Source organism: Parus major, chromosome 2 (genome assembly GCF_001522545.3).
Source record: "Parus major isolate Abel chromosome 2, Parus_major1.1, whole genome shotgun sequence".
Classification (NCBI taxonomy): domain Eukaryota; kingdom Metazoa; phylum Chordata; class Aves; order Passeriformes; family Paridae; genus Parus; species Parus major.
In genome coordinates this window covers 122,478,683-122,506,401 of record NC_031769.1, presented here as the reverse complement: position 1 = coordinate 122,506,401, position 27,719 = coordinate 122,478,683, and the positions used below count along the sequence as shown (strand labels likewise).

Sequence of the window (27,719 nt, the reverse complement as noted above, 5' to 3'; positions counted from 1 at the left end):
CAGTTCAGGAAAACCTGTTGAATATTAGGCACAGCATCCAAATCCTATTCCTGTGATCTCTTTTTTTTTCTTTTGAGATGTACATGATTCTTCTTGAAAGGTGTAATTATGAGAAACAAAGGTAATTTTCAACATGGTATTTTACTGGTTTAGTACCACATGTATTTGTTATTAAAATTGGTTAATTGTTAATTGCATCTCTCTTAAAAATGTGCTTTGTTTACAATATCACATTGTTCATTATTATGAATATATATATACACACAAATATATACGTTCAAACATATCATGTGTTCTCTGCACAGCTTAGATAGTTTTAATTAGAAGTTGTTCTGTAGGCAAAAATTAAACTAGGTTTGGAATATGCTATATTCATCAATCAGCATTGCAGTGAGTAACTAAAATATGGAGCTTGATAGAAGGTTAATGAACATAAATTTATATCAAGCAGTGTATGATGAAACTTTCATTGTTTTTAAAATTAAAGTGTAATCCTTTCCTAATCTGCAATCAAAATATGATTTTAAACACTTTTAAAAAACATATAATTTCACTATGGGAAGTTGGCTTAACATTTGTGTCTGTAGCCCAGCAAAATCTTCCAATGCTCTTTGCCAAGTATGACAACCCTTATAGCTTCCTATAACTGTGTTTGCTTCCCTTTGGTCAATGCTACTAAATATGAACAATCCTGTTCTTGGTAAAAATGAAGTTTAGTACTCTCCATATTTTTTCTTTTTAGGATGAGAAAGGTTGGTTAAACAGGAACTGTACCTTGGACAAAATGAAGATACTCTTCAGTGAAAATAATTTATTCCTGCATTACATGAATTTGAAAATACACCCCTGTAGATATTTTTGTGCAGTAGCTTCTTTCTTAGTTACAGTTCTTCCTAGGTGGAAGCCAGTGAAGCAGTATAATTCTTATATTTCTTCTTTAGAATTTATGTGCCAGAAGGTTTTATGGCTTGTATGATATTTGTATTGTTGAAAGTATAATGCACACTTAGGTAGCTGAAGCTTAGACTATTGGTTTTTAGGCTGGAGATGATTACTGAGGCCATCTAGGCTGTGACTGACTTAAGGTGCTGAATTTCGGTGAGACTTTGGCATTTACCCTAGCAAGTGTGTCTTTCAGGTAAATTTGTGGACTTAAAATTTGACAAATACCCTTTGCTTTCATGAGATCCCACCTGGAGTACTCCATCCACTTATGAGGTCGCCAGTATGTGAAAGATGGAGCAAGTCTGCACAAGGCCACAAAAATGGTTGCAGGGCTGGAGCGCCGCTCCTGTGAAGAAGACAGGCTGAGAGAGTTGGGGTTCTTCAGCCTGGAGAAGAGAAGGCTCTGGCAAGACCTTTCTTTGTACTTTTCAACATGAAGTGTCTCTCTCAGTCTTTATTAGTAGGTCCTTTAGTGATGGGGGCAATGGTTTTAAACTGGAAGAGGGTGGATCTAGGTTGGACAAAAGGAAGAATGGTGGGGGTGGTGAGGCTCTGGAATAGGAAGCTGTGGATGGCCAATCCCTGGAAGTGTTCAAGGCCAGGTTGGATGGGGCTCTGAGTAACAGGGTCCAGTGGCAGATGTCCCTGCCCATGGCAGGGGGCATTAGGACTAGGTGACCTTTAAGTCCCTTCCAGCCCAAACCATTCTGTGAAAAAAGTGTCAATCGTAGTATGTGTGTATAAGAAAGCAACATCCAAGTTTCTATTCCAGTGTTATTTTGGTGGTTTCAGCCTTATGAGGGCAGGTAGATATCCAGTTAATGTAACTATCTAAATGGGATTTCCTAGAGGCTTTTTATTAGTGTTATTGTAGTTTATTTAGCTAAATTGATAACTAAGTAGGATATTCTTTATATTCTAGTGCTTATAGCTCAGCTGATTTCAAATGGAGTGGCAAGAGCAGCTCTGAGTACAATTAAGATTTAAAATACTGTCAGATTGTTTTGTCGAAACTGCAAAGAAGACTTATGGAGTAGATCATGCTGTCTGAGCTGTTCCACAGGGGAGAGGGTGCTCTTCTCCAGAGAGTTCAGCTCAGTATGCCCACAGGTATGCTGGGACTTTGAGACTTCCAGCACATACATGCAGTAGCACTACGAGATTTCACCTTCAAGTTAGCAGTGAGAGTGGAGTTCTGTGCACCTTAAAGTCTAATCCTGAAATATGATCAAAAACAAGGACTCAGGGCTCTCATGAGGGTTTTTTTTCAAAATACTTTTAGGCTTTGACAGTAAAATAAAAAATTTTATTATCTGGAGTGAAGTTGGAGTGGTGCTTTGCCAAAACAGTTACTGCTTCTCATCAAGGGACGGTTAAATGCCTCATTTCAGCTTCTTACTTTCAACCTTTTTGGCTGATGACTTTTGTTTGGTTTGCTTTTTAAAATAAGACTGTATTTTTTCACTGTGCTGAGGAGAATGTATGGATGTTTCTCTTTTGATTGAAACAAAATAATTTGCTTTGCTTTTGGGTCATGCTTTAGGGGTGCTTGCAGTTTTAAAATTGTGATAAGAAGTAACTCTGGACAATTAAAACCTGAAGTATGCAGTTTTTGAAAGTTAATAAAAATTTAATATAGAATGAATATATAGCAGTCAATTTACCTTATCTTATAGGCAGAACAGAGCTGTTTCTCTTGCTTTTTACAATCATAAAATCTGAAAGATTTTTTTCCCTCCAGTTGCTACAGTTTTAGAGGAAAATCTTCTGGTGCTCTTTGTGTTCTTCTTGAATATCACTTTTGTAGTACCACATTGTATTAAAAAGTGGTTCTGTTTTCTTCTCCCCTCTCCTACTTTTTTCAAAACTTACCTTTAAAAAGTTGGGTACAGATACTGTCTACGTTTATTCTAAAACTATAGAATTAGGAGTTTGCTACCATTGATGGTGCAATTCAAATAATTACTCAGGCTGGGAAGAAATGAAGGAATACAGTGTCTGCTGGAACTCTTAGTTACACTGTTATTCCTTGTACTAGCCTGTAGATATTAAATAATTAATATTAAACTAGAATCCTTATAACTAAAATAATTCCCTTATAGAATTCAGAATACACTAGCTGGTGTGGAAGTGTTGTCTTAATGGAAATTTGGCCTTGTAACAACTTTGCATAGGAAGTGATTTCATATGAAGCTTTTTTAAAATATCTTGTATATATATATATACAGAGAGAGATATCTGTATATCTTGTAAATATCTAGCAGGCATACTTACAGTTTTCTTCTTGACTGATTTCAAAGCTCTTCTTTGTGACTTTGCAGTCATTAATCTTAGATTTTTCCCTAAATTACTGTTTTGAATCACAAATCCTTGTTTTATACTTTCTGTTTGGAATATTTCCCTTAAGTAGTTTTATGAAATAACACCAATCTTCCTTTTGTTTAAGCTTTGTTCAGTATTTAGTCTTCAAAACTTTCTGTTAACAAGAAGTTTAAATCTGTTCTTCACTTCAATGTTTTTGTACAGAATAAAGTGGAAAAGTCTCTTGTTTAGAGGAAACTGAAGAGGTCTGTCCTGTCTTTGTGGTTGCCCACTGTGGGTTATAAATTGAATCTGTGGAGAAACAGCATAAACTTCAGTTTTTTGATATATTTTTTAATGGAACAAAACCTCAGGCCACTCATTGGGGAGGAAGAAAAACTATTCTTGGGAGGATAAATGCAAAACAGACAGTGGACTTTAAATCATAGACTCTGTTCGTGCTGGCTTTGGTTATCACTGTGCCTGTGCTGTATGTGGAATGATGTGCTATTATTTATGAGCCTTAGTAGGTGAAGTAACTTTTGTAAAGTAATTTTGTGGCATTTGTATTTTGTTACGTGTATACTAGGTAAATTCTGTGTCCTTGTTTATTCTTATACAGCTTTGTCTAATCTGATCTTCCTGTTTTCTACTGTTTATTGTTTCACCTGTCTGTTTTATCTGTAAACATTTGGAGTTTTTAAAGAATAGTATTTTAAAATTTGCCTTGGTACATTGGAAGTAAACATTGGCCTTGAAAAACATTCTAAAATAGCCTTACACATTTTTGAATTACTGGTGTCATGCTGTTGTCTATTGCTTGTATTGTCCATGTATGAGTGGCATGTATTAATGAGCAATTTGCAGATTGTCTTCCTTAATATTGCACAAGATGAATGTTATTGGCAAATAAAAGGATAACAAGTAATTTGGTACCTTTTCCAGTGGTTGTCAAATACTAGAATGGAGATGAAAAAGAGGTGGTTCCTGTCTTTGTATTGCTGTTCATATTCAAGTCCAAAAGATGCTCCTGAGTTACATTTTATCTTAGACTTCTGATCTCATAGAATCATAGGATGACCTGAGTTGGAAGGAGCCTAAAGGCTCATCTAGTTCCAACCCTCCTGCCATGGACAGGGACATCTTCCACTAGACCGAGTTTCTCAGAGCCCCATCCAATTCGGCCTTAAGCACTTCCAGGGCTGGAAGTGCATCCACAGCTTCTCTGGGCAACCTGTTCTTCCATGTACTACAGGATACAAGCAAGTCATGTACTGTATATTGCAAGTACAAGTATTTATCAGATTTTGTACCTCCTTATTGTTTAGTCCTTATTGTTATATCTGTTGATAATAAACAAGTAGGTGAACTCTTGGCCTGCAGAACTGTAGTTTATATTGTTAGAAAAAATAATGGTAGGCACAAGCCTTGTCCAAAGGAGTAGGCTGTATGGTACTGTAGCTAGTGCTGTATACTGAGGTGGTGTTTTCTGTATCTCAGGATGTATCTAAACTCTGGGACAGGGATTAAAAAATTTGAAGGAAAAAAAAAGAACAATTATGTGTCTCCTTGTCCCTTGGGTAGAAGTACAAGTGGTATAGACCCAAGGTGGGCAGTGTGGGATGTTTTGCCCAGTTCAGAATTACCTTAGAGGAGGAAACAAAATGTCCATGACAGTTTGAGGTGTGGAGGGCTGTGCAGGTTTAGTTGGAATGCTGTCTTAGTAGATAAAGGCTGTACAGTGGAATGAGCCTGAATATTCAAAGCTTAGTTAGGTTTTAAGAAATCTAGCTTAGGCGTGTATTAGAAGTTGGCTGTATTTTTAGAGTAAGTAATAAATGCTAATGTCAGCTCTTACATTTTAGTAAGAGCTCTTTACAACATTTAGATCCTTAAAGCTTTCTTTCCTACTAATAAGGGAAGTAGAGTTTTTTTTTTTCTTTGGGAAAGCTTTAAAAATCACTGGTTACTGCTAGGCACAAAGTTGTGAACATGTTCAAAATTGAAGGTAGAGAAGTTACATGAACTTGTTTGGTTGAGGGGAGACTGAGAGCTGTTCACCCCTTAGACAAGCTGAAGGTGTGATGCCTTAAGTTTCAGTAGTTATATTCTGAGTTGAGAGTAAGATACATGTAGCTTCTCAAATAGGACTTATCAGCATTAGAACAAATTTTTTAATGTATAAAAAGAGGGCAGCACCTACAGAAAACACTTTGGGATGTAATTGCTTGTATGCTTATATGTTGAAATTTCGGTCACTGTTGTCCTATGTCAGTCCACTTGGTGCTCCTTGTGAGCGTTCAGTGCTGTTTCTTGGGATAACCTCAGTGTCAGGGAAACTGTGTTGATGAAAACAAAGCTTGATGGTTATTCTTTGACAAATTCAGGAGAGTTCTCAAGTTGGCAATGCTTCTTCATCTGCTTCTGTATGGAAAGCTGTTAACTGTGGGATGTCAGATTTTGTGGTATGGTCTGAGTTGGTTCTGCTGTCTTTAAGGTGATATTCTTCTGCATGATGGAGTTCTGACTTAAATGCAGCTTGTTGCATTCAAGTAAAAAGTAGTAAGAGAGAGAAATTTGATAAATAAACTGCATGAACCTCTATGAGTTGTTACCCTAGTAATACCTTCAACACTTAAAACGATCCTGGGGTTCAGGTTTATATCTAAGCCACAGTAAACACCTTCAGTATTTAAAAGGAAAGAAAATTAAGGTTTTTCTGGGCTAGCAGACAGTAGATTCTTTTAGGTTGCTTGTTGAATTAAGTGCCTTATCAATATATACTTGTTCAGTGGGTAGCTTAATATGTTGGATTTTGTTTTAATATTCTTTATTGCAGGCTTCAGTCATCTTTCCTAAGTAAAGTAATACATGTTGAAAGTAATCTTAGGAGGTTATCTGTTCAGACCCCTTGCTCCAAGCAGGATAGCTGAGGTTGCTCAAGGCGTTTTCCAGTCCCATTTTGGGTATCCAAGCTGCTGGGGCCCTTAGCTATTGTGGATTCACACCAATTTATTACTGCAAGTTGGTTTTTCCATTTTATTGTTTCATCTAATTAACTTTGGACAGAAAGGTCTGTCTAGCTATGGATGATAGTGCTGAGGAAAACCAGCTTGATAGTTACAGAGGGTTGTGTTCTTCACATGCTGCTTGATGTTTATATGTCATTCACCCCTTAATTGTAGCAATCAGATTACCAATCTCCCATCTCTTCTCATACATATTTCTCACATTCCAGTGTGCATTCTACTTGCCTTTGCAAGCAGGCATAAAGCACGTAGCCTGGGTTTTCAGATATTTTGCTCAGTGGGTGGGATAGGGCCACCCTGCTTGTACAGTCATAGGCTTTGCTCCACAAGTAGCATGTTGCATTCCTCCATTGGAGTTACTTCTTTTGTTTGGATCCTACTGGGGTTTAAATCTATGACTTTTCCCCCTCTGTGGTTAATATGTATCATCTTGGAGAGTTCTGTTGCTGAAAGACCTGCTCTTCCTTCATTAAGTTATACATGCTGAGAGTTTTTGGTATTCAAATATTTACAAAAAACACTTTAAAATCCAGAAATTAGAAGGAAAATTAAACAGATTTGGCATTTAAGAAGGACGAGGGTTAAAAAAAGCCTTTGTATTTCAGGTACTTGGAAAGAATGTGCCATTTATGCTTCTGGATTTTGTAATCTCCAGTTTTTGCGACTTGACATGTTATCAATGCATCATCATGGCCAACACTCCTTGAGAGTCAGAAAAGTAGAGTGCTTAATAAAGTGTGTTGCCCTGTTATTGTACACTGTTAGCATTTTTCCATGATGCTACTGTGGAGAATCCAGTTAAGGAGATTTAGAAGTTGTAAAGGAAAGCACTCAAAATGCCATTGAATCTCTTTAAATGTGTGAGATAAATTACTCTTTAATGAGATCTGCTCTAGGTTATGCAGAAAATGGGAGAAAATACTGCATTTTATCTCACTTGGTTTCTAGACTGTCCACAAAAGAGTCCTTGATGGCAGTAACTAATGGCATCTCTTGAGGATTATTGTATACATAAATCAGCTATTTGTGCTCTTGAGCAGATCCTCTCCAGGATGCAGAATAGAGAACACTGCAGACTTGTAGGCCTGTGATAGAATTCTAACAGATTCCCGGTGGCTTCTTGGAAAACTGTCCACAATGAAGAATGGCAAAAAATTTCTTTGTACATCATCATCTGTATTTTACTTTAATCTGTTTTTAGTAAGCAATAAGCACATCTGTTACTGTGTAAAGATAGCATTTGTCACTGTTGTGTACAGACATTATTTCACAGGCAAGTTTGCACATGGGAGAATTTTTCATCTGTATATTTTCTTGCTGGGGACACAAAGAGAGATGTTATTAACTAGAATGGACCATTTTTAGGTGATGAAAACAGGAAATCCATAAGATATTAGTGTACTCATCTTCATGAAGTTCTGTGAGATTTTTTTAGTGTAGAGAGTCCTATATTAGAGGCTGTGTAGAGTGTGCCATTGTATGAAGGCAGCATGAAAGAGGTGAATGCCATTTAGTGAGTGTAATTGTGATTTACTGTGAATTGTATTAACTGCTTAGCAAAAAAATCTCAGTGTTGCTCAGTGTGTTCTGATATCACTGTTAATGACATCTGTGTAAATAATGTAGGAAAATCTCCTTCAGACCAAATGTAGAAGTTCTCTTGATTCTCTCTGCTAGCTTAGGATTTGTTCAAATGATCTAAATGTAAGAAAAGGCAGTTCATTTGGTGGTATGGATCATCTGGTGTGCTGTCTGATTCCACTAGCATTGATTAAATTAGTTCAAACCATAGGTGGACCACCTCACCTCCCGCTGAAGTGTCTAGATAAAGCTTCTCTTCACCCAGGATCTAAATTTAGTTGTGGAGTTTGTTTGTTACCTTGCAAATCATAACATCCTACTGTTGTGAGTGGTTTTGTTTGGTTTTTTATTTGTGGGTTGTGGGGGGTTTTTGTTGTTGTTGTTTTGTTTCTTTCTTTGTTTTTTCTTTGGACCAGTTTTCTTATTAGTGTGCCTTGCAATGAAAAAAAATTGAAAACAATCTGGGATGATATGATAGTAGTCCTTGTCATCCTGAGTTTGTGTTGCTGCCATGTTCTTATGGTTGCCCTTCAGTGGAAGACCTCTGAATTTTGTGGTTTTTTGTGCCTTAGTTTCCCTTAAAACAGGTTTTGGTATTTCAGTATGAACATTGATTTGTAATCTCCTGCCCAGAGAGACTAATTTGGGGGGGGATGTAAATTTTGAAATGTTTACTTCTATCTTATGATTTATACACCAATTTAAAATTTTCTGCTGTCCCCTTAATTAATACAATAAATGCCATTTAAATATGTCCTCTTACTGTTTCCAGCATTTTGCATATTTTTCTTGATGCACTTACAAATGCATTCTGTGTAATTAATTTTCTTGTATTTGAATTTAGAACTCATGGTGAAATTCAACCAATGCTATGTTTGAAACTGTATATGATAGTAGCTTTCCTGTGTAAGATCCTACTGCTCTGTTTGTGGTTTACCATAGCCAGATGCTTTCTTTTCCTGGTTTGTATACACTTATGCACATGTTGCACATTTTTCAGCCCTTGTCCTTGGGATGCTGCATTTAACAGTTCCTGTTTCTGAAGCAGCAAATGTACCAGGTGTCAGATCTCTAGCTTGTAATTCCCGAGGCTTTGTCCTGTCAGAACAATCCAGGCTGTTTATGTCTTCCAGCAGAGCTGGAATTCAAAACTGTCTCTTGTTTTGACTTCCCTAAGAATAAAAGTTTCCAAAAGTACAAGTGGAAAATGATGGCATTATTCTCTGTTCATAGAAACTGTAGATGGATTTTCAGCATCCACCTGAAGCAGTCAATGGGAAAGTGTGTTATTGAAGCTGGTAGAGCTCTTAACCATTTAATTGTTTGATTATTCAGTTTAGTTCTTCTGGTTCCAAAACAGTTTGCAATCTTGCACAAAGTAATTAGTATCACTTAATTATACTAAATGTGGGGAAAATTAGTAGGTTCTAATTTTTTTAATCTATTTAGCCATCTATAAAATGATTTCCTTAGATTCACTTTCAGGTATGTGTTGCTCCCAAAAATGATTCTTCCTTTTCATTTGTTCCTAGCAAGTAGGCTTTTCTTACTAATTGCATCTGAAAGGTGGCAATCCTAAAAAGTGGTCATAGTCAGGATATCAGGGATGACATGTGGGAGATTGAGTCTCACTTTAATATAACTGGATATTTTCACCCAGCATATGACGGTAAGCCTGTGATGGTAAGTGTTCTCAGGTTACAGGACAGAGATCTTTCATTCCATGAAGCATAGCAGGAAGGTTTGTGTTCTTGCATTTTCCCAAAGCTCTATGAGAAAAAACTGGCTTTGTTTATTTAGTTACTTTGATTTTGTAGAGTGAAAAATGAGAGAAATGATGGTTAATTTTTTTTAATGTTAGATCCATCCTGTGGTTTGCTGCCTTTGCAAAATGGTTTTGGTCTTCAAAATAAAGACTTAAGCATTATTCTTTATTAAATACTTGCATGAATAGCTGCAAGGTACTAATTCAGGTTTGGTTTTCATTGAGAAGATAACAAAGAGATGAGCAGTGTGCTTTCTGTAAATATCTCTTACATTTGGAATGCATTTTTAAATTAACTTACCTAACCAGTAGCAGAACTGGCAGATGTTTTCAGGAGATGCACACCGTTATGCTTTTCTTTGACTGAATTAGTGAAAGCTTTACCTTTAATGTGTAAAGTGTTTAGAGTTGGAGAAAGGTACCAGATGCTTCCTTAGAAGTCTTGCTAAAAATGTGATGAATATGTGAAATCTTTACTTGCTGTTCAGTGGATAAGCCTTTTTGTATGTTGAAAGTTTAATTTAAATCCTCTTTCAGACAGTATCTTTTGTAATTTTTTTTTTTTTTTATTTTTCTTCATCTGTAGGTTCCTTCAGAGAAATCAGAATCCTTTGCATCCATGTTGAGACGCTCTCCTTTAATTCAGATGGGGCCTGCCAAAGATAAAATTGCTATTGGTCAAATATTCCATGTTGTAGAAGATGATCTTTACATAGATTTTGGTGGCAAGTTTCACTGTGTGTGCAAAAGACCAGAAGTTGATGGAAAGTAAGTAATAAGCTTACGGTAGGTGATTGACATCTGTGAATGACATCCTGAAATTCTTAGCTAAGGGACCTGAATGTCTTTTGGAATGACCTTGGATACTGGGGTTTAAACTGTGTAAGTTAATGTGCAGAATGAAAATTTGTTATTTGGTCATAAACAGATCTGCATAGCTCATCATTGTCTGGAATTCAGATTCCTTTACACATTTGCATTATTGCTATCCATATTATTCCAACTTGTGATGAGCAAAGGAAGTTACTGGATGTTTAGTCACTGAAAAAAAGGGAAATAGTTGTCAAGCACTGTTTATTAAAATACTTGGGAGTTTTGTGGATGTGAGTATTCTTAGGCAGTAGCTATCTCTGCTAAGCATAGATACATGAGGTGATGTACTGCGGACTTCACATGTTATTTGTGATAATACTTTTCATAGCAGATGATCAGTACTGATGTGGTCAAATATTCCATATTGTAGCAGGTGATTTTATATAGATTTTGGTGTCAAGTTTCACTCTGTCCCGAAGTAGAACATCTGTGGTGGAACTAGAACAGTTATGCTAGGGAATACAGTATTTTGAGAGCTAAAAGATAAGAAAGCAACGAATTCTAGTGGAAATAAGCTTATTTTTATAAGGTGTCTTTGGCACCTTATAATTGTGTATTATTCAAAGATCTCTTGTCTCTTAAATTTGTCTCCAGGTTGCTTTAACACTTATTTTTTAATACATAGGCAAAACATGGTCTTTTAAAATTCATAGCATCAGAATATTTTAGTCCATCTCTTATCCCTCTGTTTCCCCTAAGAGAGGAGGAGCATCTTTGTAAATCTGCAATGTCACTGCTTTTTCCTGTGATAATCGGTTCTGAAATAATTGATTTAACAAAAAGGCATTTAACAAATAATCACATGTTGTGTGCAAGTCTGTGATAGTATTTTATCAGTGCACTTTTATACTCAGCTTCTTTTTTTGACAGGTCTGTGACTTTCAGAGCAAATGTGTTTGATGTCCCAGGATGAACTGAGTCTTTATGCCGGTCCCATTTGGCAGCAGGCAAATATTTTCTTAGTTGGTTGCTGCTGCTGTAGTAATAAAGCCCTTGTTGCTGTTTGCATCTCTTGCAAATTCCAAATGGAGATTAGCTTTGCCTTTCCTGATCCCATTCTTGCATGTCTGAGGAGTGTTTCTATGTTAGTCTCAATCTCCGACCATTCGTTTGGTTTTTTGGTCAAGTTCAAGACAAAACTCCCTGTTCAGCTGCACCAGCGTTCTGCCAGGCCTGCTCAGTCTGCACCTTGGGAAAGACCCTTGTGAAGCACTGAGGAGTTTGTCTTTATAGATCTTTGACATCTTCTGGGCACTTTTTCATGTCAGAACGGCTTCTCTACCCTGAATAACCCAAAGTCTACTGTCCTGAAGCCTAGATCTGTCTTTTGCTGCTTTACTTTCTCACTTCCCTTCAGCATGAAGGCTCTCATTGGAGGTCTTTGCAGCTGAGACAGACATCAGTTATCATATTCCCAAGCAGTTCTTGTCTGCCTGTGTGTAACATGTCCAGCAGAAAACCTGTCCTACTTGGGTTGTCTGGCACCTCTGGCAAGAAAAACCAGGGCACTTGCTCTGATTGCTTGCTCCCCTCCATGTTTGTTCCTGCTTGAGCACACATCAGGACATTTGAAGTACACTGTGACAATCAAGGCTTGCAATTGTGAGGTGGGTTCTGGTTGTTTGAATGAAGCTTCATCCACTCCCTCTTCTTCATCCCACTGCCCAGAGCAGACACCCACCATGAGTCTCTGTTGGTCTCCTCTCCAGTTTTGGCTCATGGCTCTGAACTGCCTCCTTGCATGACTCAGTGCAAGGCTTCATGCTCTCATGTCTCTTTCTTGCTTCCATTGTACCCTCTTTGCCTTGATCCATGTTTGCTTGTACAGTTCTTCCCAGGTTTGGGGAGGGGGCAACTTTGTGTTTCTCTTCAAATCTCTAACTGTGATTCACTTACCTTGTGAATGCTGAACCCTCTTCTTGATGTTTCCTTGTGTGGTGTTATTATTTTGTCATGGTGCTCTAGAATACTGAGATGGCAGGACAGACTGGGGGGAAAGGAATGAAAGATGTCTTCCTTAAAAAAGCTTATAGGCAAACAAGCATATGTCCACTCCTTCCTTGTTCTCATCTTACTGTCAATAACTTACACCTTAGTTTTTGGTGCACGTTGCAGAGGCACAGGGGAAGATGAGGCCCAGGAAAACTCTTGTTGGAGCAGGTGCTTTAGAGTCAATTGTCCACTAAACAGCCTGGGGCTGAGAAGATCTTGGCCAATTATATTTTTGGCTGCCTTTTATAATGATAAAAACAAGCAGATCTCTATAAAACTTGTTTATATTTCCTTCTCCACTATACTTCTCCACTGCTTTTGAGTGGGAGTGGAGAGATGGAATTTAATACCCTGGGTATTTTTAATGAAATTAAATTTGGTACTAAAGATGGTAGTTACCAAAATAATAGAGACAGCATTTACAACATTGAGGATTGTGGTGGCAGTGGATATAGTAGTGTTGCTACTCTATACTTAAATGACTTAAAGCATCCATTTGAGATGTAGGTGACTGATTCAAATCCCTTTTCTCTTCAGACCAGAAACCTGATTTTTTTCTCAGACTACTTAAGTGTTTACATGCTATTTAGAAGTCCTAATCCTCTAAATAAAAATAATTGAATAAGAAAGCAAATAGTTTAAATAATTCTTGCCAACCTTTTCTAATTCATTGTGTTTCTGGAATTGGAACTTCTAAAATTTACCTGAGTTTGCAAAAAAATTGCAGTAGCAAGCAATCTTTTGCCATTTATGTAAAGAGGTATCTCTTGAGGATATGTGCTTTTGCCATTTCCTTGGTCATTTGGCTCTTTTCTCACAGAACTCAACTATTTTCATGATATTATAATACAGTTTTATTTTTCTAATATGATGGCCTGTGCTCTTTGAAAATGCTATGCTTTACTTGAAAAGAAACAAAAGGTCCTTGAGTGTAAAACTTATTCTCTTGAACTACTCAGTCCTGTTCCTAACAGCTGTGATTTCTTGGAAAGTCCAAGTGAAAGACCCTGTAGTGCTACCACCATGTGGCCATAAGAAAGGATTTCACCTTAAAGACTGTCTTGGGTAAAAAAGCAACTTAAAAAAAAGTGAGGTGTCCCTCACTTGGAAAATTTGAAGTAGCTAAACAAACACATTTTTTCCCCTCAAGTCTACTAAGAGAATTTTCACCTCTAAAAAAAACCAAAGGCACACAAACCAAAACCCCAAACAAAACACTACAAACTTTAAGGAAAAGAAACCTTAGAACAGTAATGCAAAAATTAAATTGAATAAACATTTGAAGAAACTGCTAGCTATTTTTGTTTCATTTTTATTGATTGTTTTCCTTTTTTTTTGGACACCTCTTTCATAGAATTGCAGAAATTACATTTTGTTATAAGGATTGATGGTATTGAGATTGAAAGAATGCATTGGCTTGGTTAGAGATCAAATATATTGTTAGTAAAATCTCACAGAGGTCAGGCAAGAACGTACTTGATTATAAATATCAGTATAATTTTGTTATTTAGGGTTTATTTACTGTGTCAGGAGTATTTATTACCCTTACGATTTCAAGATCTCACATAATATATGTTGTACTTATTAAATATTTACTGCAATTATTAAACTCATTTCTTGATGTACTCTGACTTACATGCTTTATTAGATGTACATTTTATCCCAACAGCACAGCAATTCTGTTAAATATCCAAAGTTTATACAAATGAGAAAGGTCTGTAGTAAAATAAAATTCCTTTTCAGCAATGGAAAGAAAGTATATTTTTTGTCTTTTTTAACATGCAGTGGAATTGAAGTCCTAAAGAAGAAAGTGTCGGTCTTACATCTCCAAATAAGCAACAACTTAATCCATGGCAAAAAGGTGCTGTTAAAACCTGCTTCTGACATTATCAGATGGAATTCCTGAGAAGCAGAAAATATGGGAAGGGATTGTGCTGACACTACCTCTTGCATCATCTGCACCTGTACTGTTTAATGACCAATTCCCATCAAAAGCACAATGGCTTTCAGCAATTTTCTAAAATGTAGGATTGCAGGACCAGCTTCCAAAGAGGATTAAACTACACCTCTCCATGCCAGGGTAATGAAGCTTTATTTTCAAAGACTGCTGTAACCCTCCAGCAACTCCAGTATTATCAGACTGTAGGATCAGAAAGACACTTCCTTTATGCTTGAGTATGCAGCTGGTGCAGGGATTTCCAGTATATCCTGTGGCAATTTTACTTGACACCTTTTATACAGTGCATATTTGCCAAACTTAAATAGTAGAGAAGGGAAGAAATCATTTGATGCTGGTTGTGATTTAGAACATGACAGCTTAATGAGCACCATAAAATATTACTTAATGCTGTTTCTGCAAATTGTATCAAAATATTTACTCTGTTTGAATGACTGCCAGGGTGAATTTTATTTAGGAAACATTTAAAATTCTTTTCTTTTTGTTCTATTTTTAAAATATTTTATAGATAAGGTCAGAATGGAATCCAGTTTGAACTAATCTGGTTTCTTAGATTAGGTAATGTGAATAAGGCTGGTTGTTTTCTAGCACATTCATTTTATTAACACAGTCTTAAATTTATGTTGAAAGTAATACGGGAAACTGTTAAAAGGATCTTGTAAGATTAAAAAAACCCAATTTTCTAAAAAAAGAAGAGAGGTGCATGAAGAGAGATGCTCTTCATGGGAAAGGATTTCAATAAGATGATGTTTGGTTTAGTTCTAGTTTGTGCATTAAACAGTCACCATGTGTTAAGCTGGAGGGTAAGTTTGGAGTTACCTACTCTGTTTTGATGCCATGTGAATATGCTTTTTGAACGAGTGCATCAACCAGAACGAGCGGCCTCACACAGAGCATCCTGCTCTCAGTGCAGCAGAGACCCTTGTACAACGGGACATGGCAGTGTCTGGTTCTGTCTTTGCTTGCTGAACTCTCCTTTCCCTGACTGTTGTGTATGTAATGGTGCAATAGTACGATGAAAAAGATTAGAGAGAGATGTTGTAGACATAACTTTGTAACTCTTTTCTTTACAATACATAATGACTAAATGACTGGAGGAAGGTTGTATAGATTAAGAGACTCAGCATTCAGCTCCTATTCCCAAGGCATTTGCTCTTTCTTTGCCAGGGGAATCACGGGCATCAAATTCATATTTAACCATGTTTACTCCTTAGAGTATATATTTCTTCCTGGTCCTGTATTGTTGCTGACTGGAGTGGTGCTGGTCTGCCAGCCTGGTACATCCTTTGGCTTTCAAGCTTTGAAGATTGATGGAAGTATTACTGGTAAGGGAAGGGAAAAAAGAAAAGGGCAAGTATTGTGATATATAAAGAAAACATATCTTGCTGCAGTAATTCTGGGTTTAGTTATACATGTTTGTTTTTACAGTGATCTACTTCCTTTTTGCTGTCTGTTGCCAGCAAAATAGCACTTATCTGTAATATGTAATGCTCAAATGGAAAGAAGGAAATTGCTAACCAGCAGTACTAGTGATAATTGTATTTATTGAAATGATGCTTTTGTAAGTTCCATTTTCAAACTTACACAGATGCAGAAAGAACAGGTCATATGAAAAAGACTGGCAACATATAGAAACTTAGTGAATCTTAAAATCTGTTTATCCATGTTGAAGTTACTGGCAAAATGCACAGGATGCTGGATTGGTGTAGAAAACGATTTTTGATTTCTGTGACGTTGTCTTGCTTAGAAAAGCAGATCAGCTGAGAATCATGTTTTTAACTCCCAATTTTGGTGTGTGAGGGAAATGAGCACAGTTCTGATGGAATTTTCTCATTCTAGTTAGGTGTTCAAATTATTGCTGTTAGCTCATTGGTATCAAATCAGTGGTTTCTTCCTTTCCCTACTTCCCTTTTGTTGTAGTTTTCATTCCTAACAGATAAGTCTTTTTCTTACAGGTTTTTCTGGTAGTATTCACACTGTAAAAAAATGCTTAACAATAAGATTGAGAAAATGTGTCGTGGTTTAGGAACAGCACTCCCCAGTTTAGTGCCCCCTTGCCCCAAGACTCTTCCCAAACAAGATGCTTCTTGCTTGCTCCCCTCTGTTTCCTCCCTTTCCACTTCCTGTTCTGGGGATAGAGTTGAGAAAAAGGTGAAAATTAAGGGTTGAGATAAGAAAAAATTATTGGAAGCAGCATTGAGGTAAGAAAACCAACAGTAAGAGCAGCAATATTTATAACAGAAGTGTACAAAAAGAGGATGATTTACTTGCAGAGATGCTCACTGAGGACACCATGACAGCATTTCCCCCTCCTGCTATGATTTTTCTTGACCAAGTCATGTCCTTGTTCCTGGAAGCAAGAATCCTTTACCTCCACCCCCTGGCAGTGATGTGAGATAGTGTAGATTAACAACCTGGGCATGCCCACATTGCTCCAGGCTCTGTTCCCTTACTCAGGTCATCTAGTTTGAAAATTATGTCCTGTCTCTTGCGGGAAATGCATCTTCCCCTTCCCCTTCCCCTTCCCCTTCCCCTTCCCCTTCCCCCATTTATGCGCTCCATTGGTAACTATTTATCCCCAATCCAGGTTCATTCTCTGTATTCTTTTTTCAAATACTGATTATTAATATGTATTTGCAATATAAATATAATGTAGTTAGTTACATTTCTAATTGATTACAAAAACTGATTACAGTTTTATACTGTAGCTATTTTGCATTATGCAAGTTAGTTTTTTGCAGCTTGCATATTATTGTTCAGCTTTTTACCAATGCTTTACTACTGGACTGTTAGAATTTGCAGTTCTGTTCTGTGTTTTTAAGCAGTTACCATGTTTTAGAGGTTGCTGTATTGCAGCAGTATATGATATGTTCCTTCTACTAACATTTTTGGAAAGTTTTTGAAATAATTTTTGCTTATTAATGCATAATTAAATCAGAAATTAGAAGACTTACTAAAATACCTGCTATTATAATCTTACTTAGTCAACATGATCATGTACCTGGTCTTTCCCACAAAGCTATCTTTATTCTTTTGTCATCAGCTGAGGGGTGTTTTCTTTTAGGTTGTTTGTTTTTTTTCATTTGTTTGGAAAGTATTTCTTGCCTATAAAAAAAAAAAGGTAGTGACATAAGTAAGTAACTTGGGAGAATTTATAAGTCTCTGTGACAGAGATTTCCTTTGTGCCTGTAAGGTCAAATGGTTTAGGTCTATCAATGCCATGATGCTGATATTTGTAACACTAAATAGCTGTCTGAAATCAAAGCAGTCTTTGTACTTTTCTTCTCCTTCTTCCAAGTTCTCCTGCCTATCAGGTAAGCATCTTCTTATTGGAGGGCAAAATTCCTCTGCACTTTGAAAGATGAACTTAGACTATGTTATAATTTTTGAATTGTTGAATAATTATGATTATGACCTGTTCAAATTTGCTGAAGTATAAAATGAAGAGTGCACACACACTTTCCTGAATCTTTTCCAGTTTGTATCTTTTATAGAAAACATAACCAGATAGCCGGTCTCCACATTGTGAAAACCAGTCTCTTTCTGTGATTAAAATGATGAGAATGTCATGTTGAAATTCTCTGTGGACCAAGGTGGTTTTCACTAGTCATCAGCAAACTTGGGTTTTGGCACTATGGTCAGCCTTTGGTCTCCAACTATGCCCAAATACCAGGGAGAAATGGTAAGCAGGACTGATGATGTTGTCCTGTTCCCACATACCAACACTGCAACTTAAAAAGGAAGCCTTATTATTTATATTGAAGAGGACTAAATTCAAGGAGGTGTCAGGAGCTGCCTTTTCTACAAAGCTTCCATATAGTGCAATTCACCATCGCTCCGAGCCCAAACAATGCACGTGGTGCCACTCTGTCTGCTGTTGAACAATTTCAGCTTGCTTTTTTTAAAACAGGCACGAAGAATAGCTGTGTGATTGCAAACTTGGTCTGTGTGCTGCAGCAAATAGCCTCTAACTTATTTATAGCAGCATGCATTTTGGAAATTATAGTATTTTTATCCCCTATGGACACAGCTTATTATTTGCTTGGTTACTTTACAATTGTGACTGTTTTTGCCACCCACTTTATATCATTCTTCAGTGGTTATTTTCAACCACAAATGGAGGTGTTGGCCTTGTGTGGTTCTGTAATACACAAGACAGTGCTTCCAAAGTTCCTGGAGCCCAAAGTCTGTAAACATTTTTTTTTACTACACTATTAGTTTTTCATCCCAGATAGTTTAGAGTTTAGTTAATGTAATGATACCATGGGACAGGTGTTGGTTTTCAACAGTACAACTAGTCCATATTAATGAGGCACCCTAGGCAGCATTTAGTACAGAAAATACAACGCAGACATAGGAAGATGGCTGCAGTGCATATGAGCCTGCTAATCAATTTTCATTCTTAGTTTTTGCTTCTGTCATTAAAGTAGCAGAATTATGAGATCCAATGACCTTTGGAAGAAAAAACCCTCACAAAACTAGTAGCATTTAAGGATAAAAAAAGTTTTGCCAATTCTGTTTTCCCATGGCATCGTGATAAGTGAGAAATGGAATATGCTGTGTAAAGTGTCTTGGGAGAACAAAGCACACCATAGGTGGCCTGGAGCTTTTTTGGCAATGTCAAAGTCTGTAAATACTCTTTAAGCCACACTTTTTCTCGTATGTGGACGTGCATACATACACGATAGGAAAAAAACTCTTGGCAAACTTATTACTGCATTGGTAGGCCTGAGTGTTGTCTGTAGGAGATAAGTAGTCAAACTCTCTCTTTTCCCCTAATCCAGGTGCTAGCTGTCAAGAGCTGCAGAAACTGGAATTACAAACTCATGACTTGGCAGAAGAGTTAAAATTGTTTCTAGTATTTTGTTCTGAGATTGATGAGAATAAATGACTTGAATCTCTGTGTGCAGCATATTAGGAATTTTTCCCCCTCACCTTTGAGAAAGCCTTGCTGTTAGCACACAATTTCACTTAAATGCCTCTAGTAAAGTGTAATTAATTTCCTCAATAGCTAGACAAGGCTCACAGAATTTCAGCCAGTCCACATACAGAAGATTATGGATTTTATTGAAAACTCTTAAAACGCTCTCCAACATGTTTCACTCATCAGTGACTGTGGGTGAAGTGGATGAGGTAGACTCCTGCCAGTTTTACAAACGTGGTACTTTCCAGGAGTACAGACAACTGTACTTGACTTAACCAATGAGCAAGTTGTAGATCTTTCTGGCTTAAAGTCTGGTCAGTTTGACCTATACCTGTAACAGAGGTAAGGATTAGATGAAAAAACAGTCCAGGTTATTGTAACAGTATAACTGCTTTTATTAGGTTGGGTGTAACTGTGTGCTAAACCCTCTTGTCAGCATAGTGAGTTGAGCTGCAGTGCTGTGCTGATGTGGCCTTTGATTTCATTTTGGGAGACAAGTTTGGCCTAAACTGGCTCATGTGCTCTGCATGGCAATCCTCTGGGAGGTGTAGACTTGCCCAAAGACAGAAGCTATTTAGTTTCTAGATTGAGAAACTGAATTAATGATGTTTGGGACCAAATGTGAATTACAAGTCTTCATATAACAAAGATCTTACTCAGGAAAATTAATGCTATCATATAACCATGAGGTGGTAATTATTCACCCCTCTGGAATAGTTTCAGTAAGTGAGTCTGAGAAGGGAATTAACACAGCTAGGGAAACACTGCAGGTAATATGTATCAACCTCAAGCTCTTAGAAGGCATGAGTCAGGCCTCCTGCAAGTAATGATTTGAAGTTTGGCTTTCTTTTTTGGTTTATGTCTTTCTGGGTTATTTAGTTTTTGGGTTCACATATTTTTTTTAAAAAAATAGGCAGATAAGGAATTTTTAATTATACTAACTTTTTTTTTTTTTTAATGACAATTGATCTTCTTCTGTAACTGATAAAATTATTGTTATTAGTAAAGCTGGAGATGTACAGAATTATTTCACTGATAATTCCTCTCAGTCTGCTATATAATACGAATTTTACCCAGGTTGGAGGCCAATAACTAGCCGTGTATCCCAGTGGTCAGTAATGGGTCCGGTCCTGTTCAACATCTTCATTCATGACCTCAGTGATGGGACAGGAATGTACCTTCAGCAAGTTTGCACAGACTACAAAACATGGAGGTGTTACACAAGGTGCTTGTGCTGTCATTCAGAGTGACCTCAGCAGGCTGGAAAAATGTTGTGATGGGAACCTCATCAAGTTCAGCAAGAGAAGCACAAAGTCCTTCCCCTGGGAAGGTGCAACCCCAGGCACCAGTACGTACTGGGACCACTGGGATGCAAAGTGGCTTGCCAGAAAAGGCCTATGGGGTCCTGGTGGACACCCAAGTTGAACATGAGGCAGCAGTGAGCCTTTATGACAAAGAAACTGAATGGTGTACTGGGCCACATTAGACAAGCAGGTGGCAGGATGCAGTCCTTCTCCTCCACTTAGCCCTGGTGAGGCCAGACCTGGAGTGCTGTGTCCAGTTCTGGGCTCTGAGTTCAGGAGACAGTGCAGTGAAGAGCCCCTAAGATGCTGAAGGGACTGAAGCATGTCTCTGATGAGGAAAGGCTGGGAGAGCTGGGACTGTTCAGCCTGGAGAAGAGAAGGCTCAGAGGGATTTCATCAATGTGTAGAAATATCTCAAGTGAGAGGGCAAAGAGTACAGAGCCAGGCTCTTATCAGCAGTGCCAGTGACGGGACCAGGGGCAGTGGGCACACACCAACACACAGGAGGCTCCTTCTGAACATCAGGAAAGAGCTTTTTACTGTGAGAGTGACTGGGTACTGACACAAGTTACCCAGGGAGGTTGTGGAGTCTCTGTTCTTGGAGATACTTAAAAGCTGTCTCTGGCCATTGATGATTTATTTAGTCATGCATTTTTATTTGAAGTCACTGGTCGGTACAGAGGGATGGTTCTGCAGAGGGAGGAGTGGGTGTTTACTGCAGCTTGGAATAGGCCCAGAAGACTGATAAAATTAATTCTGTTACTCCTACACACCAAACCCATGACAGATGCTTTTCTTCCCCTGATGCTTTCTGTAACTCCTTGTCAGCCTATTTACATGCTGTTACCCAACCAGGGCACAAAACCAGGTAAATTCCTACAAAGCAAGGTAAGACTTTTAAGGCTGAATGTTGCCAAACTCTGTAGGGGATTTGGCTGCTTTGCTGCTACTAGGCAGCACAGCAGTTGTGAATTAAAAAAATGTGTGATGTTTAGAGGCAATAATAAATAACATTTTATTAAATGTCTGTTATTTAGAACTAATTTATTCTCCTTTTCTATTCACTAATATTCTAACAAAATCAACAGTCATTGCTTCTTGTCTTTTCACATGCACTTGTGTGGAGCTAGGACAGAAACAGTAAATTAGTATAATTTCTGTATCCAGTGTTTTGGAGCAAGAAGCACAGGCAACAGTTCTAAAGCAACACTTAGGTTGTATGTATATGCCCTTACTGTTGTATTTGCTTGCCTGACTTTTCTTAAAAAAATATTCAAGAATATAATGTTCAAGATAGAATTTTAAATTCTAGGCAGGTATTGCTGTTGTGCTGGAGGAACTGCAATGTAAGTAAAGACCCATATATTTAAAAAGAAAAAAGAGAGTTTGGGAAAGTGTTCTAAGAGTATTCAATAGCTGTTAAAACTTGCCTTAGTAGATTTTGAAGTCTGTGTGTGGTCACTGCTGCCATGGCTCTGTCAGCATTTTAGGCACGATAGCAGCCAAGCAGGGATGCAGATGTCTTTTGCTTTGTGAACTTGCTGAATGTAGCCATGATTTATGGACACTGAAATGTGAAGTAGGATGAGAACCAATCATGGAGCATTTTTTTAATACAAAACCAAAGCTCTTTTTCCTTCTGTTACAGCTGTCAAGAAAGACAAATTTTATATTTTCCCATCTTAGCATTTTAATTTTTTTTTTTTTTGCCTAAAGAACTTATAATCCAGTCCCAGCTTGGGTGAGAAAAAACAGCAGCCCCCCAGTCCTTTAAATACTGAAGGAATTGTTCTGAAAAATTCTGAAGCTATATTTTGAATAATCTGCTTTGAGACGTGGCAGGCTCTGATCACATGGAAGAGCACACATAATGTGGTCACACTGTGTGAGCATGTACCCACTTAACTGAGAAACTGAGATGTGACTCTAAAGGCAGAGAAGTAACCATTGGCTACCAATACCAAAAAACGCCAGTCATTTATTAGTGTTTGGTGACTTTTCATTAGGGTAAAAGGAAAAAGGCTTAAGCAATTTTTCTTTGATTAATGATCTTATTAGAAGAAATGAAGGATTGCATACATGTCCTCTGAAACCTCTTGTTCTTTATTCAGTAAGAGTGAGATCTTACTGAATGATTTTCATGATTCCTATAAAACTATGTGAAGCATTTCTTTATGGAAATTCAGACAGGTTTAACCCGTCTGAAATCTTCTGGAAGTAATGGAGTGTTAGTTTAAATATTAAAATTTAAAAAAAATTATAATCCACAATGTCATATCCCTATCAGAGTTTTCACGTCTTTTCCATACATCATAAAGAAATGTAAGTAGCATACAGAGTTTAATTTATCTGCAATTTGTACTCATTAACTTCAAGTATTAATGTAGAGATGCTAATCTCAGTGGTAATTATAAGCTGATTGCTAATCTGTCATTTCACTTGGAGAGTTCAGTTAGAGAGTTCACTTCTTTTCCCTTGACATTATATATTTGAAATTATGTAAAAGTGTTTTAATCTTTCAGATCAAGTAGTGCCTGCGCCACTTCGCTCATCTTCGTGTCCCTGGTGCCAGGCCAGTCTATTACCACCTCAGTACTAGATTTTGTTCCCCCCTGAAGCCTTTCAAGACTGTTCTTGGCAGCTGGCTTGACAGGGCTGCTGGAGACGAGACTGAAACGCGTTCTGCTTCCTCCAGACACAGCTCAGTAAACAAGCTGTGATCCTCTGCTTGGCAGGAGGCAGAGCTGCTGCTGCTGCCAGCCTGGGAGGGGATGCAGAGCAGCAGCGATGCGTGGCAGCAAATACAATATCCTTTTCTGGGACTTTGACTTGAATAACTCTTTGCTGTAATGTGGAGGTTTGTGAAATACTTGCCTGCTTCTGCAAGATTTATCAAGAGTATGCTTGGGCCTGGAGTATACACCAGTGGTGCACTTAGCTAAAACTAAATTATAGTAAGTGAGTGGAAAGGAGTAATGAATAAAGCAAGAGTAGATTAGACTAATGTGCTAAGCTGTGATGTAGGCTTAAAAAAACAAATATGAAGAAAGGAAGTTTTAGGGGATTTATCATAGAATCATGGAATGGTTTGTGTTGGAAGGTTCATTAAGGATCATGTAGTTTCAACGCCAACCATGAGCAAGAACACCTTTCCCTAGACCAGGTTGCTCAGAGGCCTATCCAGCTGGGCCTTGAAGGGATGGGGCATCCACAGCTTCTCTGGGCAACCTGGTCCAGTAATCTCAGCATCCTTTGGTTATGTCTGGAACCTTCCTCTGGTCTCAGTCCAACAGGTCCACATCCTTCTTGTGTCTTGGGCCCAAGAGCTGCATACAATACTCCATATGGGACTTCAGGAGGGCAGAATAGGGGGCAGAATCAGCTCCCTTGGCCTGCTGGTCACACTGCTTTTCATGCGGTCCAGAGCACAGCTGGCTTTCTGGGCTACAAGTATACATTACTGGATCATGTTGAGTGTCTTGTCCACCAATACTCCCTCCTCAGGGCTGCTCATAATCCATTTTCTGCCCAGCCTATACTTGTGCTTGGAATTGCCTTGACCCATGTGCAGGACCTTGCACCTGGCCTTGCTGGCCTTTGTGTTGTTCAGATAGGCTTATCCCTCAAGTCTGCCAAGGTCCCCCTAGATGGCATCCAGTGTGCAGCTTGATGTCATTGGAAAACTTGCTGAGGGTGCACTTGATCCCACTACTTTCACCCTCTGTAAGCTTCCTTTTTGTGTTTGAGTTTGTCCAGGAACTCCTTGGTCATGCACTCGGGCCCTCTGGTGATTTTGCTTAAATTCCTCTTAATGATCCTTGAGTATTAACCAGCTCTCTTGAGCTTCACTTCCCTCTAGGGCTTTACCCCATGGTCCTTTCCTGGCAGATCCCTCAACAGACCAGTCTGCTCTCCTGAAGTTCAGGGTAGCGAGCTTGCTGTGAGCCCTTCCCACTGCCCTAAGGATCTTGAGCTCCACCATTTAATGGTTACTGCAGCTCAGGCTGCCCTTGAGCTTCACATTCCCCGCAAGCCTCTCCTTGTTGGTGAGAACAAGGACCGGCACAGCACTTTGGGGGCGATTGGAATTATTCAGCCTGGAAAAGAGAAGGCTTCAGAGTGATGCAATTGCAGCCTTCCAGTACTTGAAGGAAACTTAGAGGAACTTATATAGGGCAAGACTATTTTCAAGATCATGGACATGACAGAGGGGAATGTGTTCTAATTGAAAGAGAGTAGATTTAGATTAGATTGCAGGAAAAAATTCTGTATTGCGAAGGTGATGAGGCACTGTGGTGGTGAGGCGCATCTGAGGTTGCCCAGGAAAGTTGTGGATGCTTCATGTCTGGAAGTGGTCAAGGACAGATTGGATGGGTCTCTGAGCAATCTGGTCTAGTTGAAGGTGTCCTGCCTACAGCAGGGGGCTAGAACCAGTTCATAGTTAAGGTCCCTTCCAACCCAACCCATTCTATGCTTTTATGACCTCTCCGCCTTGACTTCTCTATCACTGAAGATGGCCATTACCATCAACACATTGTAGGAGCCTCCTGGATTGTTTATCCCCTGTTGTGGTGTCCCTCCAACAAGTATTGGGGTGGTAGAAGTCTGCCATGAGGGTCAGAGGTTGTGAATGTTGAATCTGCTTGGTCTTCCTGGTCAGGTGACTTGTAGTAGGCTATAATGTCACCTGTCCCTGCTGTCAGTTTAATCCTGACCCATAAGCTCTTGGTCTGCTCCTCATCCCTTAGGATTTAGAATTGTTAGAGTTTGTCTTCATTTTCTTCACATCCTGGATCAAATTTGAAAGGGTTTTTGCTGAGAATTTCCTATTCATTATAAGAAAAAATAATCATGCTTGATGTTAGTTCTTCTGGCTTTGTTCATCAGCCTTTAGATCTACAAATATTCCTGTGGCAAGATATTTAAGGACTCAAATATTAGTTGAAAAGTGAGGATTTTCCTCCTTTAAAGTGAATTAAAAACTGTTCACTAACATCATTGATCAGATCATTGATAAGATTGCAGGCATACTTTGGCATCAGTACTTTTTCATAGTGCCAGGATACTCAAGTGCAGTCATATGTCTTATATCTGTGTGTGCAGAGCAGGCATGCCTGCCTTATTTAAATAAGGCTCTATGTAGGTATAAATTCTAGAAATTCTTGTGCTGTTTTAAAATAAAGTATCTGAGGATAAAGTCTTCACATAGCTTTAAGGTTACTTGCTCTCAACTTGTTTGCCAAGAATAAAAGTCAAAACTTCAAAACTCCCGAAATCTTTCTGATTAACTCACACATAAGGAAATTTGTGATTTGTGGGTTCAATTCTTTTTTCTGGCATTAAACACAATTTTTTTTTTTTTTTTTTTTAGTATTTTGAGCTTTCTTCTGTAGCTGCTTAACATAATAACATTCTAGTATTTTGAGTTAAAAACTAAAATTGAAAGAGCACTAGAAAACATGCTGTTACTGTCTTTGCTATTAGTGATAAAATGAACAATATTCTTTGTGTTCCATTAATGGAAATCCAGGGATTTTTTTATTTTAGAATAAAATTTTCTTCTTCTCCTTTTTTTTTTTTTTTAATAAAGCAATTCACAATCTTAAAACATACTAAACAGTTCTTCCTCTTTGACTTCATTATGTATGACTTTATCTGTAGTATGGTATACATGAGTTAAAGAGCAGTTGCTAAATCTCTTATTAGCTTTATGCTAATCATTAATACTCTTTGCAAGCAAATATTTCACTCCTTAGAAAAAAGTCTGTAGATTTTCCATATTGTACAGTGAAAGGTCCCTGCTCACTTCTGGGGGTTTAGATATTAGATAATCCTTAGGGCCCCTTCCAACCTATTCAATGATTCTGTGATAGGAAGCAGGTGAAGGTAACACTTCTGATGTTGTGTTAGAGGGCTATTTGGTTTCTTAAACATGCTCACAGGCATGGGGATGTTAATAATAGAATTGGCATTTCTGTAAAGGGAAAGTTGACAAAAATCATTATTTGAAGAGTAACAGTAATCTCCATTAAGTGATTTTTATTTTTTCTGCTAACAGATAACTAGTAATAGAGGTGGCATGTGCAATATCATGGATGTGTTAAATTTTCCCTGACCCATTATTTGCACAATCTAAATGTGCGTGAAATACAGAGATGATGCCGTGGTTGTCTCGATACACTTCTCAGTTCCTTCTCAGCCTTCTTTGCGGTAGGTATTTAAAATTAGAACTCCGTCGTTACCGTCTTTGCTGTGCCTTTCGAAGGGACATAGGGCTTCTGTAATTCCAAATCCCATGATCGGTTTTTCGTCTTGGTCGACGTGGCAGCCTTGAGTTGTGTGCAGGTGCGAGGGCACGCTGCTGTTTGTGCAGGAGATGAAGCAGGGTTAGAAGCCCCCGCCGTGTCACGCCGCCTCTCGGGGGCGCGGGGCGGGAGCGGCATCTCCCGGCTCCCCGCTGCAGCCACGCAGCGCGGGCCGAGCCACCGCTGGCTGCCGGGGTGAGCGCCCAGCCATTCTTCCGCCTTCACTTCCTCGGCTCTTTAGCCCCCATTGAGCGTGGAACAGTGGCGGGGGACAAAAGCTGTATACACTGTACAAACAGAGCACTAAAGCGGCAGTACACTGACTCATTCTTCGCTCTGTGTGAGAACTGAGGGGGACTCTATTCACCGCCTTTGTGCCGGTGTCTGTCAACAGCGCTGTTTGAGGCCAGCCCCATTGTGCCGGCCAATGTTTCTTATTGACCCGAGTCTGTGCCCGCAATGTTCCCAGGGTCGAAGTTGCGAGCGAGAGAATGTTTGAAAAGGGGTAATCGTGGGCTAAATGCGTTTTGCTGCATTGTCGTCTGACCTATTAAATCTAAACTGCGGTCCGCGTTCATGCAAACAGGTAATTATGTAGTCACAGCTGCAGCCATTGACATCTGGTTACCGCCCCGTGGAAAAAGGGGACGGGGTGATCGCCTCTCCCTCCAAGCTCTCAAACGCTGAACTTTAATGATATTAACTGAAAATAGAAGGTGGATTAGCAAGACTGACAGGTCAAC

At 38.5% G+C, this 27,719-nt stretch overlaps 1 protein-coding gene across 1 annotated transcript in view; it reads left to right on the top strand.

Moving 5' to 3' along the window:
- The window catches only part of MRPS28 (mitochondrial ribosomal protein S28), a 79,923-nt gene that overhangs the window by 7,386 nt on the left and 44,818 nt on the right, over window positions 1-27,719 (top strand). The window contains exon 2 of the mRNA XM_015619227.1: window positions 10,208-10,389. Within this exon, the coding sequence (XP_015474713.1) occupies window positions 10,208-10,389 (182 nt within the window). The remainder of the gene's footprint in view (window positions 1-10,207; window positions 10,390-27,719) is intronic.